Source organism: Athene noctua, chromosome 2 (genome assembly GCF_965140245.1).
Source record: "Athene noctua chromosome 2, bAthNoc1.hap1.1, whole genome shotgun sequence".
Lineage (NCBI taxonomy): Eukaryota > Metazoa > Chordata > Aves > Strigiformes > Strigidae > Athene > Athene noctua.
In genome coordinates this window covers 93,272,850-93,290,609 of record NC_134038.1, presented here as the reverse complement: position 1 = coordinate 93,290,609, position 17,760 = coordinate 93,272,850, and the positions used below count along the sequence as shown (strand labels likewise).

At 42.6% G+C, this 17,760-nt stretch overlaps 1 protein-coding gene across 2 annotated transcripts; it reads right to left on the bottom strand.

The window, feature by feature from the left end:
• Positions 1-6,213: 6,213 nt before the first annotated feature.
• On the bottom strand, positions 6,214-17,398 carry NQO2 (N-ribosyldihydronicotinamide:quinone dehydrogenase 2). Of its 2 annotated transcripts, XM_074899598.1 has the most exons (8): positions 17,298-17,398; positions 16,802-16,862; positions 15,029-15,193; positions 13,417-13,547; positions 11,116-11,229; positions 9,614-9,715; positions 8,321-8,490; positions 6,214-7,948 (listed from the first exon to the last, which is right to left on the bottom strand). In XM_074899598.1, the coding sequence occupies exons 2-8, from the start codon at positions 16,806-16,808 to the stop codon at positions 7,894-7,896; spliced, it is 744 nt and encodes a 247-aa protein (XP_074755699.1). In that variant the 5' UTR covers positions 16,809-16,862; positions 17,298-17,398; the 3' UTR covers positions 6,214-7,893. The 2 variants fall into 2 exon arrangements, with proteins under 2 accessions (XP_074755699.1, XP_074755700.1); XM_074899599.1 differs by having other exon boundaries at positions 6,214-8,490.
• Positions 17,399-17,760: the final 362 nt, after the last annotated feature.

Here is a 17,760-nt window from a genome sequence, read left to right as displayed (position 1 = left end):
ATGTCTATTCGGCTGCTTCACAGAACACTGATCCCTTCACTTTTCCTCCAGTGAAATGATGGTGGTGATGAGTGTCTCCCTCTTTGCCATGACCTTTCAGATTCTGGGGAACGGTCACGTTCCCCACAGGGCATTGCAGATGCTGTGGACTTTGCAGCTCGGTACTACCAGGCACTACCAGAAGAGCAGCAGCAGGTCCATGTGGGAGGGAGGGCAGCTGCAGCGCACAACTTGTGTTCAAGGGAGGGAGCCTTTGTATAAAGCTGGAGGGCAAGCCTGATCGTGATGAGGGGACAAAAGTGGTCCAGGAGCCTAGTCCCATTTCCTGGTGGAAACCGAGGCCCCAGCCTGCTGTAGATCTGAGATAAGTGCAGTGGCCACAGAGGGTTTGATTTAATTCTGTGCTAGGCCCCATGGTGGATTTCATGGTTAGGAATCCTCAGCTGTGGAGAACTTCTGTTTCTGTGTCTATACCTGTCCTATTCCTGCCACATACAAACAAGACATTCGCAAACAAAAGAACCCCATTCAGTATTATGAGGCCTCTGAGATTTACATGGGTGCGCCAGTGTGTAATGTTGTCATATTCTAGGTCTCTGACGTTTTCCAAGTACAGAACTCATCCTTTAATTTCTTCCTGTGATGGTCAGCAATGTAGTATCTGAATTCCTAAACCACCCATGTACCCTTATTTGCCCTTCTAGGGGAAGACAGCGTGTGATTTGTGCCTTCTGCTGGCCAGCACATTCATCTGCAAGGGGCAGGTGGCTCCTACCTTCTAGCTTTCTGAAAGGTGTCTCTTTGGAGAGACAGATGAGAAACAGTAGTATGCAGGCGGCTGCAGTTTTGGAGAGGTGGAACAGCCTCGGCGATCAGCGTCAAGCTCAAGTTTTCTGTCTGAGACTTGAGACAGTTTTAGTTGGACAAACTGAACAAATGATTTCTTCCCAGGAACCCTCCAAAAAATGCCGAGTGTGTAATTTCCACAAAAAAACCCCAATGTTGGCAATGGAATTGGTGTGTGCCCAGTGCATCCCTGTTTTCCAGTGAATCTGGATCAGCTGGTATTGAGCCAGGAGTTTAATGCTGTGACAGCTCCAGATGCAAGGGCTGATCACACCTACTGTAATGAGAAGACTCAGGACGGTTACGCTGCATCACCAAACTAAGCTCATTGTAGTTTGAATACAGACATTTCATGTCCATCCACACTGAGGTATTGTAAGGAGGGTGTTACTAAACCTGCAGTCCAGAGAATCTGGGGCACCTGTCAACTAAATAAAGCAAAAGCAAATCCAGACATGGTATCTCTGGTGGGCTGATAGTGCAGTTTTAGTCTTCTGTTGCAATCTCAAACATTACAGATATTTTTTGATAACATTTTACTTCTGAAGTTTTTTGTTTTGTTTTTTTCTGCTTTTGAGTTTTGCATTGTGTATGTGGCTGAAGACGTGGGCTGAAGGCAGGAAGTAAGATGGCTAAATCTGTAAGAACTGTGTGGTTAAAAAGGTTTCAGTCTCATCCAGTGGTGCTCTGTCAACAGCTAGGCAAAACCCCCCAGAAATTAGCAATTAGTTGTTGGTGCTTATGGGTCACTGTTGCCAGGTATTACATTCCTTTTCAAAATGAAGAGGAAAAATGATCCAAAAATGCATCTGAATTTATGGAGAAATCTCTTAATTCCATTTGAGAAGGAAGGTTATCCTGCACTGGACAATAAGGCTGGTACAGTTTTAATGCTTTTCACAATAATGCATTTATGTGAGCAGAAATTTTCGATTTTAGTGTTAATGATAATAAAATAAGCCCACTAGTTCTCTCTTTACTTTAACTGAAACTTTTACCAATCTCGAGAAAACTTTCACTTACTTTGTACTAAAAATTTCAGGCATATTATTAAAACTGACAGGAAACATGTAGCTGTTTTTATTGTCAGCAGGATGAAAATTGCTGTATGTGAAATCTGCAGGTTTCATTGCATCGCTAGAAAAATTGTAGGGGACAATAAATAAAGTGTCAAAACTCCACAGTGCTAGACCAAGGCTACCTGGAATGGTTACCTATCTCGTGAATCTTAAAATCTAAAATCCAATCACAGAAAACTTGTGCCATAACAGCAAAGTGACTTTGCACAGGGTTATTTTCCTGGTATTAACTTTGAAGACTGTATTGTAGCAAGCTTTGCCTACAGAGATTTAAGTTTATCCACTCCTTCCTCTCCACCTGCAGTTTGCTGCTGGGTATCTCTTTAGAGGCTTTTCCCTCTCAGTGTCTCCTGTGAATTGCTGAGATATTTGTCTGTAATCTACCTTTTAATCTAAAGCTGAAGTATTGTTTGGTCTGACTGATCTCACTGATGTCCAACAGCTGTCAAGATATTATGTAGCAGAGCTGATTTTACAGAGAGAAGCCATGGTTTTAGCTAGCTTTGGCTCATCAGTACAACAAAACTTCTATTATATTTCTCTGAGCCCCCAAAAGGCTGAGGTGGGAGAAAATGCAGCACTGTGCAAGCCACAGTGTTGATGCATGGGGAGAAGGGCTGTATCCCCCTGGGGAATCTGAATGCAGAATGGATGCCCCAGGAGACTTGAGAATCACCCTTGTTTGTGACTGACCATAGCCACAATTTTCCATTGCAGTTGAGTTCAAAAGATGACCACCTGAAGTCTCCCCTGGATGCTGAGGTGTGGCCTAGCAACACATGACAGAAATACAAGGGTGTACACGTCGAGTATATTGAGAGGATATCGTTTCCCCTTGGTTTCACATTTAAGTTCCAGTAAAGACACCACCTTTGCTCTGCATATCTCACTGGAGTACGTAGCATTTGCAGGTGTGGCAGTCATCTGTGACAGTCTGTTGCTTGGACATTCTGTTTGGGTCTTTGTTTATTCTCTCTGTCAGATGTTAACAAAACGCTTTCTCATTTTGTCAAGGGTAATTGGTGTCCTGGTTCAGGTAGGATAGGGTTAAGTTTCCCCAGCAGGGGGAAGGGATCTCCAGCCGGGTTATTCATACCATGCTGATGTCAGGTCTGGTGCGGCAGCAAGTGAAGCTTTCCTTTGTGGCTTTGGTTGGGGAAGCATGCACGGCGGGCTGGCTGTGTTCACTGCGGTATTTCTCTGTATATCTTTTGTTTATTATTATTACTGTTTATTGTTGTTGTTTAGATTGTTATTTATTACACTGTTGTATTAAATTTCCCCTTCTTTCAACCCTGGGGTTTGTGTCCTACTCGGTCTGAGGGTGGGGGAGGGACAACGGCAACGTGGTCTCCAGTCACGGCAGGGCCTAAACCACTACAACTGGTAATTCAGAAACAGCTAGGGATTTTTTTGGCTGTATAATCCTAGGGAAGAAACTGGTCTTCTGTCTCTTCCTGTGCATTCAAACTGTATTAAAAACAATACTGCTGAATCTGGAGGAGTATAAAAATGTCTTAGGATAGTTGGAAATAACTGATAATGAAATTATTATTTCACTATATTTTACTGTTAAAAAAATAAGAACTTCACCAGTATTTGTAAATTATTTTTTTTTTTTTAATCAGCCTGCACTAAGCACTGTGACACAAATTCTTCAATATGTATTTCATTGGTATTTTGTTCTGTGGAGAATGTTCCTGTAAATATATGAACACCAGCAGAGTAAGATGGAAGCAACAAAAGCATTGCAGGAACAGATAATTCTCTGACTTGTTTGTGAAATGATCAACTACTGCCACTATGTTAAAGGACTAAAATGAGGCTGCTGAAATGCGAGGCTGCTGCTCTGGACTAAGCCCTCTACTTCCCCAAACGTTTGTAGTCAAAGATTCTTTTATACTTTTTAACTCAAGTTTTGTGACTAAGGCTGGAATAGCTCTCTCAGCTACTCTTTGTAGTGACTTACCTAATTTCAAAGGAAACATCATGGATCTTGGAGCATTTTTGTATGGACACAGAAGGTATTTTAATACCCTTAGAATGATGAGACAATTACCCAGCACTAAAACTTGAGAGTACCCTAAGCCTAATTTTTCTGCATTTCTTCTGTGGGGTGTAGGCTTTTTAGGCTTTAGGATATCTACTAGCATAGTAGGATTTTAAAAAAACCCAAACAACTTGTACATGAATTATGCATATATTATTATTGGCTGTTCCTCTCTTCAACACAACCTTCTGCTAGCTTGTCCACCGGAGAGCATATTCTTTTGCAAGCAAGTAGCTAACCTCAGTGATGTTGTTTCAGGAATCAAATATTAAACCAAAGAAAGAACCTTCTACACCTGTCTAATTTTTTGAAACCTGGATTAAAAGCACCTTAATGCAAGAAATCAGTCTTGGTTTCTCTAGGCTATGAGGCTTCTTGATAACATCGTTCAGATAGTGATCTATTTGTTTCCCTGTGTTTTTCTGAAGTTGCAAGCATGATTCACCTGCCATTTCAGAACATCAAATAAAAGAAATTCAATTATGATTTTTGGAATGAATTGTCAAAGACTTAAAAGTGTGTGGAAAAGGAGGACCACCAGCAACAAAAACCAAATCCCTAGACTAAATGGAAGAGGAAAACCTGTTGCCTTATACCCTTTTCCCCAACCTGAAAAGCAGCTACAAGTTACTCAGCTAATTACAGCTTTATTCCGATTAAATCAATGCTGTTTTGACAGGGCTACATTTGACTTTTAGCGTAATGTGATTTAGCAAGGCAATCATTCTTCTGATAAAAATGTTTGTAACATTTCTAGTACTAATGAGAAACTAATTCTGCTTCTTCCTTTCTCTCTCCTTATTAATCATACAGACCGCTCTCTATTAGTTTTCTACATGTTAAAATTTTCCCTTGAATTTTTGAAAGTCATGTGCCAGAACATACAGTGTGCTATATAGTGGCCACTGGAAGCACATCAGAACAAGGCCAATAACTCTTGGCTCAGCACCCACTATTGCTGTACAGCGGACTGGCTTCCAAAGCACTGCAGGAGAAACACCCTTCAGCAAATGCCATTTAGTCTACTATGTGCCCACAACTGAGATACAACTCACAGCTCTGATTACCTCTTCTCTGAATAGATATAGGAGAGCTAGACATGAAATAAAGGCAAATAACAAGAATTATGATGCGTGCAGAACGATTTCTGTATGAGAATAGACTACACAGACAAGGACTGAGATTGACTGCAGAAAGTTACCGATGAATAGTCCTTCTTAGTTTCACCCCCATCATATACCCCCTTGTACAGTGGCTTTCAGATTGGAATGATATTCCTGAAGAATTTACTTTAGGGGGAGTTAATGCATGTGGATAATGGTGATCTGGCTGATATAGTCTACTTGCATTTCCAAGAGGTGTTTGACTCAGTTTTGTATCATTTTTTTTTTAAGAAAACTAAGCAGGTAGGGGATGAGAAAGAAGGTCATGGAGATGCGTTTAAAAGATAGGACAAAGAGGGCAACAGTAAATGGTCAGCACTCAGGAGGTTACAAGTGCAGGGATCTGAGCTGTTGAAAATTATCTGGAAAAAGACATGAGCAAGGAGGCTGAGAAAGTCTGCTGATACTTGGAGGGGGGACAAGGAAAGCAGACTGTGTAGAGTTCCGGAAAAATGTCTGAGTGACTGGGCAATGAGACAGGAAGTGAAATTCAAGTTACGTAGAGAGGTGCACGAGGAAAAACATTACCCTTAACTGATGTATAAAATAATGGCCCCTGAGTTGACCATTACCACTGATGGCCAAGATCTAGGGTTACAACAGATAAAAACATTAGCAAAAGCAAATCATATGTCAGAGATTATTAGGAAAGGAACAGAGAAAGTCACGTGAATTCAAGAGTTGACTCTGTGTGCGCTTCTGGTCCCCTCTTCTCAGTAATGGAATAGTGAGACTGGAGGAGCTCAGAGAAGAGCAACAAGGGTGACCAATGCCTTCTCTTGGAAGAACAGCTGAGCAGAACAGGATTCCATGGCCCGGAAAGGAGATTATTTAGGCAGGGAGGTGATGCTCACCTACTAAACTCCAAGCACTGTGTAAAAGAACAGATGGGACTAACTATCTACTGTTGACTGGGAGGAATCAAACTAAGCTACTGGGAACCAGGTGCTTCACCCTCCCCAGGATCCCTCGTAACTCCAATGCTTCATGCAAGGAAAAAGGTGACATGCTGAACTTTGCCAAAATACACTGGCTGCTTCATGTAGGCATGAATTCAAGAGAAGACTAAACAAAATTCAGAGCAGAGATTTTATTTGGCTTGGCAAATATACAGAAAACAAATATAGCTCAGGAAATCCCCCAAACTAAATATAGTTGGAGCCCAGGACAGTATTCAGGGGAAGTGCTTGTTCTTCCTGACCTATAGCCACTGTGGAGAAAAAACTCAAGGGTTGGAGGATCCTTGTTCTGACCTAGCACAGCTGCTCTTGTATGCTTGCATATCAGATTTCCAGTCTCATATGGGCACTTAATGCTACCATGTGTGTGAGCTGGCATGTGTCTGCCAAATAGTGTCAAGAAGTGGATTTTCATCGTGTAGGTCAGTCTGAGATTCTTCATCTAAAATTTAAACTCACTAAGCTCTGTGATTGATCCAGTACAGTAACATGTGGTTTGACAGTTTCAACTTCTGCTTTCATATCCATTTCCTTCTTTCTTGAATAGTCTGGTAACTGAACACAGTGAACATAAAGATGATTCCTCTCCTATACAGTTTTAATTTGCAGTTGTCTTCCAATCTCTTTTCAGGTAACTTAGAGTTGTTTTTCCTAAGTCTTCTGGGCAAGAACCAGCCTTCCCCACAACTTATGTGTATCACATTTCCAATTTTATTCCCTTTCACTTTCTTTTTCCTATATAAGAGTTGTTGAGCCAAAGCAGATTTCTTGCTTGTGTAACCTAAAGACAGACTCACACATGCTGAAGCAGACATCTGGAACAGCTTAGGGCAGCACTGCTTCCAGGGGTCTGTCTCTGCTAGAGGTGGGCCTTCACATCATATGGTGACAAACAGGAACACACGAATCTTTCTCTGCGGTAGCAACTCCCAGCCTGGTGTATCAGTTTACACCGCCACTCCAGAATCTGGGCTCAGCATCTTTATTATCCAAATAGCCCTTAAAGAAACATAAGGGTGGGTCATGACAAGGCTGCTACAAAGAATGTACGGCAGATGCCTGCTCTGTATGCAGAGGCCTAAGTGTCATTTGACAGTGACTCAGAAGACCATTTCTTATTCAGGCCACATTCTTTTAATATCAAAGTGCAAAGCCAGCTGTTAAGTAAGATAATCAAAGCAAGAAATTGTATAGCTAAGTAAGTAACCCACCCTGTGCCATATGCACAAAAAGAGTTAACAGCTCTCAAACAAAAAATAATCCTGCTAAAGTTCCAGGCAAAAATCACGGATGTTAAGAGTCAGTCAGCCATTTTGTCCCATTTGATCCTGGCTTGTAGACAGACAGTGCTCTTGCAGGTTTCTGGGTAGGCATTCTGCCTGGCTGGAGATCTCCAAGGAAGCCCACCTATGCTGATGCTGGACACCATGCACCCAGCCCTCCAGGCCCAAACAACAATACTGACTGTTTGAAGGGGCAGGGAACAGATAGGATTCATTTTTGTCTCTACTTAGGGTAACAAAAATGGAGAATTCCCTTTGATTCTAGGAAGCTGCATTTTTATGTACAAATGGGAGCTACATTCTATAGGAATGCACATACTGCTATACAATATTTGTATTTGTTTTTTTCCTTTTCTGGTATCTGTCCTAGCTCTAATATTGTTTTGTAAATATGTGGAAAAGCCTAAAGCTGTCCACAAGGCTTTCGAGCTGTCTACATCACTGTGCAACTGTACATCCTATTGCATTATTCATGATCTGGGTTTGTAGCTCAAAGGTGCAAGTGTAGAGCTCTCATTTAAAAGAACAGGATTGGCCGTAACAAGGTTGAGTATGGGCAGCATATTCCCTGGCAAATAAAAAAAAAAAAAGTGGGAGCTGGTACAAAAAGTGTTAAAATAAGCTTGGCAATGTACTTTACTGTTTCATAAGCAGCAATGGTATAATCTGCAATTAAATACTGCTTGTGTTATCAACCACTTGTAGGCAGGATGTCACTGTTTATATGAGCATGGATAATTCTTCACAAAGAGTTTTGCACCCATCATTGAAGAGAATTCCTAGGAATCAATGAAGATAAATGCTATATTGCCAGTTAAGCTGCTAGCTGTAGTACTTATAAAACATTTGAGTTAAGAGATTGGCATTCAGGTATTGAGATAGAGCATCAGAAAGAGGAGAAAAAAGATCTTCTCTTTGCAGTCTTGTACTTGAACATTACTGGAAATACCACTCAGGAGAGCAGTTTATGGGTTCTTCCTTCCAGAGAGTCTTTAGACGCTGGGCCCAAGCAATCAGCATCTCCTTCCTCTTCTCCTCAGAGACATACTCCGGAGCGAAGCAGATGTGAGGTGCAAGGACTTTGACACCACAAAAGTGCATAATTCCATGCTGGACTCAAAGCAAAGAAAGAAATGTCTCAGGAAATAGTCTTTCATTTTCAATTCAAGAATGTGGAAGATTCAAACCTAATACTGTTTCTCTGACCCAATATAAGGTAGGTTCTCTAAACCTGTGCATTTATCGGGAGAAGGGAAATGAATGGCAAAAGTTCATTACCTATCCTGACAGTCACTATTGAAGGCTAGGCATCAAGCAGAATGACATACAATACACTGAAAAATAAGGCCATCTTCATTTATTCTGCTCTGTGGAATTTATTTTTAAGTGCTGTTAAACCCACAGAACTGTTCTCTTCAGCTGCTGTATGCTATTAAATTTGCAAGGATCAGAGACAGCCTAAAGTTCATTGTACTGTTTGAACATCCACGGATTGTTCCTGAACCGCAGTGTATTTCTCATCTACTTCAATGTATTTTTTTTAACCTTTTGCCTCTGGCTTAGCGAAATGATCCTGAACGAAGGCTAGTGCCTTTCAAATCAGCTCAACTTGCCATTTTCCCTCTGTGTATTTCTGAATTCACAGTTGTGTTTCACATTCTTTGTCACATTGACTTGCAAGCGCTGCAGCTAGATAGCCTCACAAGGGCAGACAGCTAGTAATCACAATGGGTAGGAGACCAAAGAATTTAAGCACATCTGTTGCATTATATCAAGAAGTAGCTGGCACAGTTTGCCTTGCCACCTAAATTTCTCAAAGCATGCTTGCTATGTCTGATAAAAGGGTAGCAGTAAGAAAGGACATGCTAACTTTGGGATGCTGAATGTTAATGCCAGGATAATGTGTGACTCCCCTCCTACGTGAATCAGGTAGCTATAGGGGAAAGAAATCCTGCACACGAGGGCTAAAGGTAATCCTATAACACCAGAAAAACTTAAAAGGCTGACAGTATAAGCTTTCTCCAGATTCAAATCTGGAGGAAGGGGCACAAAACAACTTTAAAACTGTGGACTTTCAGTGTCAGGATTTTAGGGCCCAATGTATAACCTGCAGATGCTTGGAACTGACAATTCTTTCTTATAATATTTCATATAAAATAATAATACAACTGTTAAAAATAATTGGAATAACAAAAAATAAGGCAAACAACAACAAAATATTCACATCTTATACCTGCATGGGCCACAGGAGATAGCGAATATCACCATTGATACTTCCTTTTGCATACATCTCTTCGCTTCCTCCAGTGGTGAAAGAAAACAGGGCTAATTTGTTCTAGAATTAAGAAAGCAGCGCTTGAGTTAAGCATGTTTAAAGAAGAGTAGCTAAATAGTTCAAGAAATATTTAGGGGAACCTGGACAGCAATAATTTCTAGAGGAGGTGGCGTTCTCTTCTTTCCCAGACCTTCTGTGTAGTGGCAGCTCTGAGGCAAAGATTGACGACATACAACTAGACAGTGGACTGTATGTCAGGGCTTTGGGTAGAGACAGGTTGAAAAGAAAAGGAATTACAATCTGACTTGTATGAAGCAGGGCTGACCCTTGTTCTCCCCTATGCAATGTTTGGAAAACTGGGGCTGGAAAGCATACTGTTACTGAGAATATCCTTTTTCCTGTCCTTCCTTAATACAGGAATTGAATGCTATAGTCCCCCTTCAAACTTGGGTTTGGTTGTCACGGAACAATTCAAGAACAAACTATTCCTCAGGTGTTCTAAACCTCTGTGTTTATTCTGCTTCTGTAACAATGGTATCAGCCATGGGCTCGTGCTCAGCTTCTATCCTCTCAGTTTTAGCTTCTGTAATTGAAATAACATTTTTCCAGTGCAGTATCCGAACTGCCTTGAGCCTGCACTCAGCATGCAGCTATGATCATTGGGGATTAGTCCTATTCATCATGAAGAGGCAGCCATTTCTGAAATTCAAACAAACTGAAATGTTTGGAATTGTTAAGAAGATCAGAAATTAGAGAACAATATGCAGTGAATGTAAATGTAAAACTATTATTGATTGTTTCTGGATGCTGCAGTTGTTAGCAAATAACTATCAGACAGTGGGCCAAGTTTTTCCAGGGATATTCCCAATGCTGTGGAGAATTAAAAATTTATGAATTTTCATAGAGAGATACTGATCTTGCTTAATTTGTAAGCTACAAAGAAGAAAAGGTTGAAAGGAGATAGTCGGGAGAGAGGCTCGTGCACTGGGTATTTCAGGTTTCTGACTAAGTTTTATAGTTTAATCCCAGACTTTGACATCTAATCCCAGAACAGGATCTTGTCACCTATTCTAGTATGTCACTCATTACAGATTTGTGCAGTCCTACAGCAGCGGGAAGAATGACAGACTATTGTTTTAGGAAATGCATCGATTTAAACTGTTTGCAAGCTGTATGCCATCTCAGTGCACTCTGATACACCTACCAAATCATAAAGTCCGTTTTGTAGGCCTGCTAAAAATCTCTAAGAGACTGCTTAAATCTTTAGGAGCCACTGCATTATCCTTATTGTACTACTTTTCAGACAGTTTTAACAAGCCAGACAGTTCCTCAACATGTTAACAAAGCATTATTTCATAAGGGCATAAAGTGAGAGCTTTAAGCAGATATAATGGAAAGACCAATACCCTCAAGAGCATTGCACAAATCTTGATCTTAATAAAAGAGTCTCAAAAACATACCTTGAGCAAACCAGAATCATAACAGTTTGGAAACTCATGAGCAAATCCTTGGACCAAGACTCTGTCCATCCAGCCCTTCATGATTGCCGGCATGCTGAACCAATACAAGGGAAACTAGGCAAAAAGGAAATTACCTTGTTAGCGCAGAGAGTCTGGGCCATCCCTAGGCCTGGTCTACAGGCCAAATCCTATTCTCTTGATCTGTTCAGATCTTATACATGCCTTCTTCCAGCTCTCTGTCAGGAGAGGCAGTAACTATGCTTGGCAAAAATAACTGAAGTGCTTTGTAACAGTGTCAGGTACATACCTGAGCATCTATAGCACACTAACACCATGGTGAATGTGAGGGCTTCCACACAAATTAAAGCTGGGATATGATGAAGCAGGAGGGTGCCGTTTAATTCAAACTTAAGACTGTACAGAATTGCATCTCCTATTGCTGAAATGCAAAAGGAACATATGATCTAATAGACAATGTGGCCAAAATGCACACAGAGCCTTATTACCAGGACTGACATTTGGTGATCAGTTCCGATCTGACAGTCTGCTGACGCTGACAAATGCCATGAGATCTTAAGAAAGACTTACTTTCATACCCGGCTGACATGATGACCCTGAATCACTTTATTGAGAAGAAAACTTTTAACAGTAGGACCCTCTGCTTCTAGATCCTTCAGTTAGCCCATGGGACTACAGCCTAAAGCTATCATGTCTCATTTGCATTATCTTGAATGCTTTATGGACTCTTGTTCTAGGATGCATCGCTATCGCTAAGCCTCCGTACACACTGCAGTACAGAAGAAGAAATTCTGTAAAAGCTTATCCACGTGTGGTTTAATTCAAGATGGAAACAATGTGGAGACTAGGCAATCACCATTATCTTTGGAATTGGTAATTTAGTCTGCAGATAATTATAAATTACTTTACGGTGTTTTTGAGAGGCTTGGTTTTTTTTTTTTCTGCACCAGAACATACTAAACTTCATAGCATTCTATAGACAGAAAGCAACCACTTCCTTCAGGGGCTATTTCACTATACTTATCTCAGAAGCAATTGTTTAAAAATGATGAAGACTTACAGTGAAATGTTTGCGATATGGTCACATACAAAATTTAATCTAGAATTGGACAGTGGAATATATATAGCCTATGCCTAAGGCCAACAGTCATACAGGCACACGAAGAAGTGTGGAGCTAGTACTGCCTTATACAGTACTTCTGGAACTTGTCGACAACGAGGACAGAGCTGGCACAGTGGGGAGCAGAGATGGGATGCAATGTTCCGTTAGCAAGTCCAGATAGTGCTTCTGCAACTCGGCAATAAATGAGGACAGTCTGGTTGGTAAAGTACAAATTCCCCGACCCCACTGGCTGCTCCCAGCTGCTCGCCCAGAAAACAAGCCGTGCCCTGCTTTCTGCCAGCCTGCCTGATAACCGTGGGCATGCATGTCTTTGTGCGTCCAAGATATGAACTTTGGCTGAGTGTTAGTGAATTACTGGATTTGCTGTCATTCCAACCAGGGTAACTGTGCTGTTGAATTACTGGATTTGCTGTGGTAATGACCCGGATAATTGTACTACTGATCTGTATTTGTTACTGTACCATTACTTAAAGTGTTTATCCCTAAACACTCTTCCCTTTGTCTGTTACCATATCCCAAACCTGTAACTCATCAGGGCCACCTTAAGGCCTTACACACATCTCAGCGTGTAGATCTGTGTTTGTGTTGTGTGAGCTCCAAGACATAGTATTGGGCTGCCTGATTAACATGGCACGTTCTCATATTGAGAATTATAGTCTTATTTTGCACTCAGTACTTTGTGGTCAGAGTTGCTCAATGCAATCATTTTGAAGTGCAGGTAGTATGAAAACCAATTTTCACAAAACCTGCGTAACCAGACTACTTTTGAATGTTGATTTTTAAGTGAAGCACTGCTGTGAATTTTAATCAGGTATTTTAAGGTTCTAATATCATGTGCCTTCCAATGCTCCAAAAATGCCAGTGTGGAGCTATTATTTGTGTGAAAAACTCGTACTGTGCTAGCATGAATAGTGCTCACACACAACCTGGTATTTTTGGTATTTTCTAAGATCCACATCATACCAGAAAAACTTGACACCTTGAAATTGCTATGCTGGATACAGTCTGTTTTATGTTGATGGCAGAGCTATTACCTCTTTTTACTCTTTACAGATTCAATGTTCCTAATGAAATCTACAGTTTTCTCACTATTGCTTTTCTTTTGTTCACCCCTGTCTATTACAACTGGAGTCTTTTTTAACACAATTTAAAATAATGACCTGAAAAATCAGTAAGTCTGCTTCCTGCACCTTCTTTTGCTCTTCAATCACATCACTGGACAAACCTCCTCTCTTGTAAGCTTCCCATGTCTCCACACCATAATTGAACTCTTCTGAGTTGTGCAAGCAACCTGTGGGTAGAAGGAAACAGGTAGTAGTCGTTCCTTGCCCTGTTTCTAGCACCGTAGCAAGTACAGATGAAATACGTTGTAATCTACAGTTCTAAATTGAGTTATTGCTTTCCATTTTTCCCTGCTGCTTTTTTTTTTTAATTATTTTTTTATTTTATGGATATCCAGCATCCTCACAGCTGATGGTGATTTGATTTTAAGCTGAAGAGGAATGTAGTGTCTCAGTACTAAATCTTTTGCCTTTCTGTAGCAACATATGAAGTGCAGTAAGAGCAACTTGGCTCTAGACTCTGGTGATGCAGACGGATGATTTAAGAAAATTTTGGTAATTGCTCTGCCACTGCTTTAGGGACTACTAAAACCACGACGTGATCACAAGGACTATGTAGCTGCTTTTCAGCCCTTGTAACTGGGAAACTCAGCAGGGGCTGGGGAACCAGTACTGGCCAGCTCTGCTGACTCCACTACAGTTGGTTAAGCTGATTCAAGTATGTCTGAATCAGACATACACATTCATTCTGCTGATTCAACTAGCAGATCATCAATCTCTAGCAGAAGAGAGAGACAGTAGCCTCATAAACTAAACTCATAGAATGGTATCTGAAGGCATTTCTCACCCATAAGAAGTAGACTTCAGAGATTGATTGTGGACACGTGCTAATGCATTTTTCCCTCTGAGTAATGTTACTATGAGTCTAAGTTCATATTCAGGAGTGGACTTTTTGAAATACTTATGTCTCGTCATTAATAAGTTTCTTCTTGGTTTTGCCAGTGCTTGCACTGGACCTGTGCTATTTCTTTTTGCTTGTTGTTTTAAAGAAAGAGTAGTAAATTATGTTATGGCTGTTTCCTAATCTGGAAAAATACCAGGGCTAAATGCTAGTAAGAGCATAGTGAAAATATCACATAAGCCTAACAAAAGCATCACTATTTTTCTCCAGTCTTAACTGCATCATCTAGTAATTTTTAGTAATCGTACAATACCAAGCTAGTTGAGGAGTGCCAAGACAACTCAAAAGCCCAAGCAGTTAAGTGCCTGGAGCTAACTTGCATAAAGTATGTATAATCTTGTTCATTAAGAGAAGGTGGTTCTTAGAACATGTTTTCAGCTGATTTTAAATACTGTAAAAATAATAATTTTCCCTCATTCACTTTAGTCTAAAGGCAAAACACTGTTTTACAGATCTGCACTACACAGATATTTATTTTTTCTGATTGAGGGGGCATTTCTAGTGACCACATTTATTTAAATAAAGATGATACTTGTAGGGTTCCTACACTGTCAGTTAGGAACTACACTTAGTGCTAATAGAAAGTAAAAAGCTGGGTCTTGTTAGTTGAGGCATATGTGTACAAAATAACAGCAACTTTTTTTCAGAGTGCACCTAACAGCGTGGTTCTGGATTGTTAATGCAGCATGTTAGACAAGGTGAAAGTTTTGTTGTTATTGTTGAAAAAAGTGTAATTTTGGCTAGTCTCACCAACAACATCATTTCTTGTTGCTCGTGGCTCAAACTGCATTGCATATAAATCAGAAACTGTGACACTGCAGCCCTGCTTGCTCAATTCTTCCATAGCAATCCTCTTCAAAGATCCATTGAAGGACCTGGGCTCTTGATGTGCGTAGACTATCAGGACTTTTCTTCCTGGAGGCAGACAGAAAACAAGAAGACACCTTGGAGTACAGGAGGCAGATATGAAAGAGTTTGTGGAACCAGTCCTTCATTTTTCTGTAGTGTGTTCTCCCAGCAGCACAAAACTAGTGAAACAGAATGACGGTGGCAGTGTTTGACTCCTGCTCTCCAGCAATGAGCGACTCATGAGGAACTAATCAGTAAATGCCCCTCACCCAGCGATTTTGTGCTAAACTGGGCTTTCCAGGTGAAACTCAGTGGACAGTGGGTGTTCCATAGCAAGTCACACTATCCTACATCAGCACAATCCAGTTCCTCCTCGAGTCAGCATTTGTGTTCATTGGATTCCACTGCCCCCCGCCCCCAACAACAGAAAAAAAAAAAAAAAAGCTGTCTGCTGCTTTAGCTCCCTAGGCTGGGTCAGACAAGCTACAGCGCAAGTGCGAGGGGCGGGCTGGGATCAAAGCCATCCCAGCTTAGATTCCCTCAAACTTGTGGAAACAAGTTCAGAGAGCTCAGCGCATCTTCCTACTGCAATGTGGGGATTGCCTCATCATCCATTTCAGTGCTGCACAAGTGACAACATTGGGGTAGGTGTTTAAGATGCCACTACCCCACTTCAGCATCATCACAGCGACTTCAACAGAAAGCAGTATGATTCTTTTCATAGATGTGAGTGAACTGTCTAGTGTATCTCAAACTGCTGACAGAGCGGATTTAAGGTAAGTTGAGCGGCAAGACGGATATGTTGGGATGGGGCTTCTTAAACTGATGTAACAAGGTGTATTGGAGCTTGTTCAAAATTTTACTGTACAGAGGCCATTCAACTTTAATAATTCTCTAAAAAAATCACTCATCATTGAACACAAGATGAAATACTTTTATGGGGTAGTAGTTATTCAAACATAAATGCTGCAGAGAAGGCAATTTCCAGGGTTTATTGAAAATTACTGGATTTGTAAAACATGCAGCTCTTGGTTCCTGACCACCAACACAAAAACTCAGGCACCTGCTGATTTCAGTTTCTCCAGGGGACACACAGCTCAGTGCACCACCACCAGGGTGATGGGTAGGTTTCAGGTATCAGAGATAATTAACAGAACCAGAGCTGAAGGCTTGAAGAAACAATACCTCCTTTTTAACCTAAATTATAAGGGGTGATTATTTCTGCACAGCATCCATGAAACTGCACAGCATCCATGAAATGACCGCTTTGCCAAAAGACTATTAAAATTTGTGGTCAGATGCTATCATAAATGTAATGTGTATAAACTACTCAAACCACTGTTTCGTAACTTATTCTGGAATATTGAGAGCGGTTATCTCTTTGCTGTTCCTGTTAACTCTCAGCAAACCGGCAGTTCCGTAGTCGGAGATGACAGAAGCTCACAGATGTGGAAGATGAACTCTGCGAGCTGCTGGTTTGTTTCCATTTCAGCAGAGCTGAGGGCACTCAAGACACAGTGCTGGGAGAGACTGGGGTTGTCAAAGGTATCACTGAAGTAGTTCCAGTCATTAGAAAAAGCAGTATCTCAGTATCCCACCCAAACGTTACAGATGCCACGTACCAGCATGCCCAGACCTGAGGTGAAGAGTATTTTTATCGGTGTTTGTTCTTACCTGCCATTTTCTGGAAGCACTTAGTAGCTTCTGTCTTGAGAATCTGATACGGCCTGTGAACCTAAATGGCAGATTTGCGGGTGTGAGAAGCATCGGGAAAAGGTACAAGGCGAACAGCTGTTTCGGTAGGAAAGGTGCCATTCTGGGTGGCTGTGAACGGGCTGCGAGGGGAGAGCACCGTGCGGGTGCCCCTGCGTGTACCTCTGTGGAGGCAGACGCGCACCTACGGGTGCTGGGGCAGTGGCAGGGCCGCCCCGCCGGGCCGTGAGCGTTGCCTTGCGGCGGCCGAAGGCCCAGGGGCCGGTGGGGGTCCGAGCCCGGCGCGCCTCCCCACCGGCGGCCTGGCCCGCTCTCGGCCGGGAGCGCCGGCGGCCTCCGCGCCGCCGCGCAGCAGCTGAACCGGCTGCTGCACCGCGCCGCCTCCCGGGGCAGAGCTGGCCGCTGCTCCTCGTTTCGGGCCGCCCCACCTCTCGCCCCAGCCCGGGGATGCTTTTACCTGCTGCCTGCGGCCCGGCGTACCCTTGCGGCGGGCCTGGGAGCGGCCCCCCCGGCGGCTCGGCCCGGCCCGGCCCGGCCCGGCCCCAGGGGCTGCGCCGGGGCGGGCTGGGGGCGGGCTGGGCGCCGCCCGCCGTTGCGGCTCCGTGAGAGGCTTCGCGCCCTCTGGGTGCGCGTCCCCCGCCGCCGTTGCTGCACGCCATAACCGTTACTGACACACGCGGTGTATCCCGCACTGACCGGGGTCCCCTTATAACGGGTGCTGCTCGCCCCCGGGTGCCGCCGCAGGGGCAGCGGGGCGGCTCCTCCGTGGGGACCCTCGGGCTCCCCGATGCGTTCGGTGAGTCCTCAGTCGGTTGTGGTTCGCAAACGGAGAATCCGAGGCAGAAATCCAAGTGACTGGACGCAACGGCCCGGGAGATAAACAGCCGAGCTCCGTGTGTCATCTTGCCGGGGGCGGGGGG

Bases quoted from the DNA above. Each gene is read 5' to 3' on its own strand.
- NQO2 (XM_074899598.1), bottom strand. The intron at 9,716-11,115 runs GTATGTTTTTGA...TCTTAATTCTAG, and splicing joins ATGATTCTGGTTTGCTCAAG to AACAAATTAGCCCTGTTTTC. The intron at 7,949-8,320 runs GTAATGTTCAAG...TTTATTTGCCAG, and splicing joins TCTCCTGAGTGGTATTTCCA to GGAATATGCTGCCCATACTC.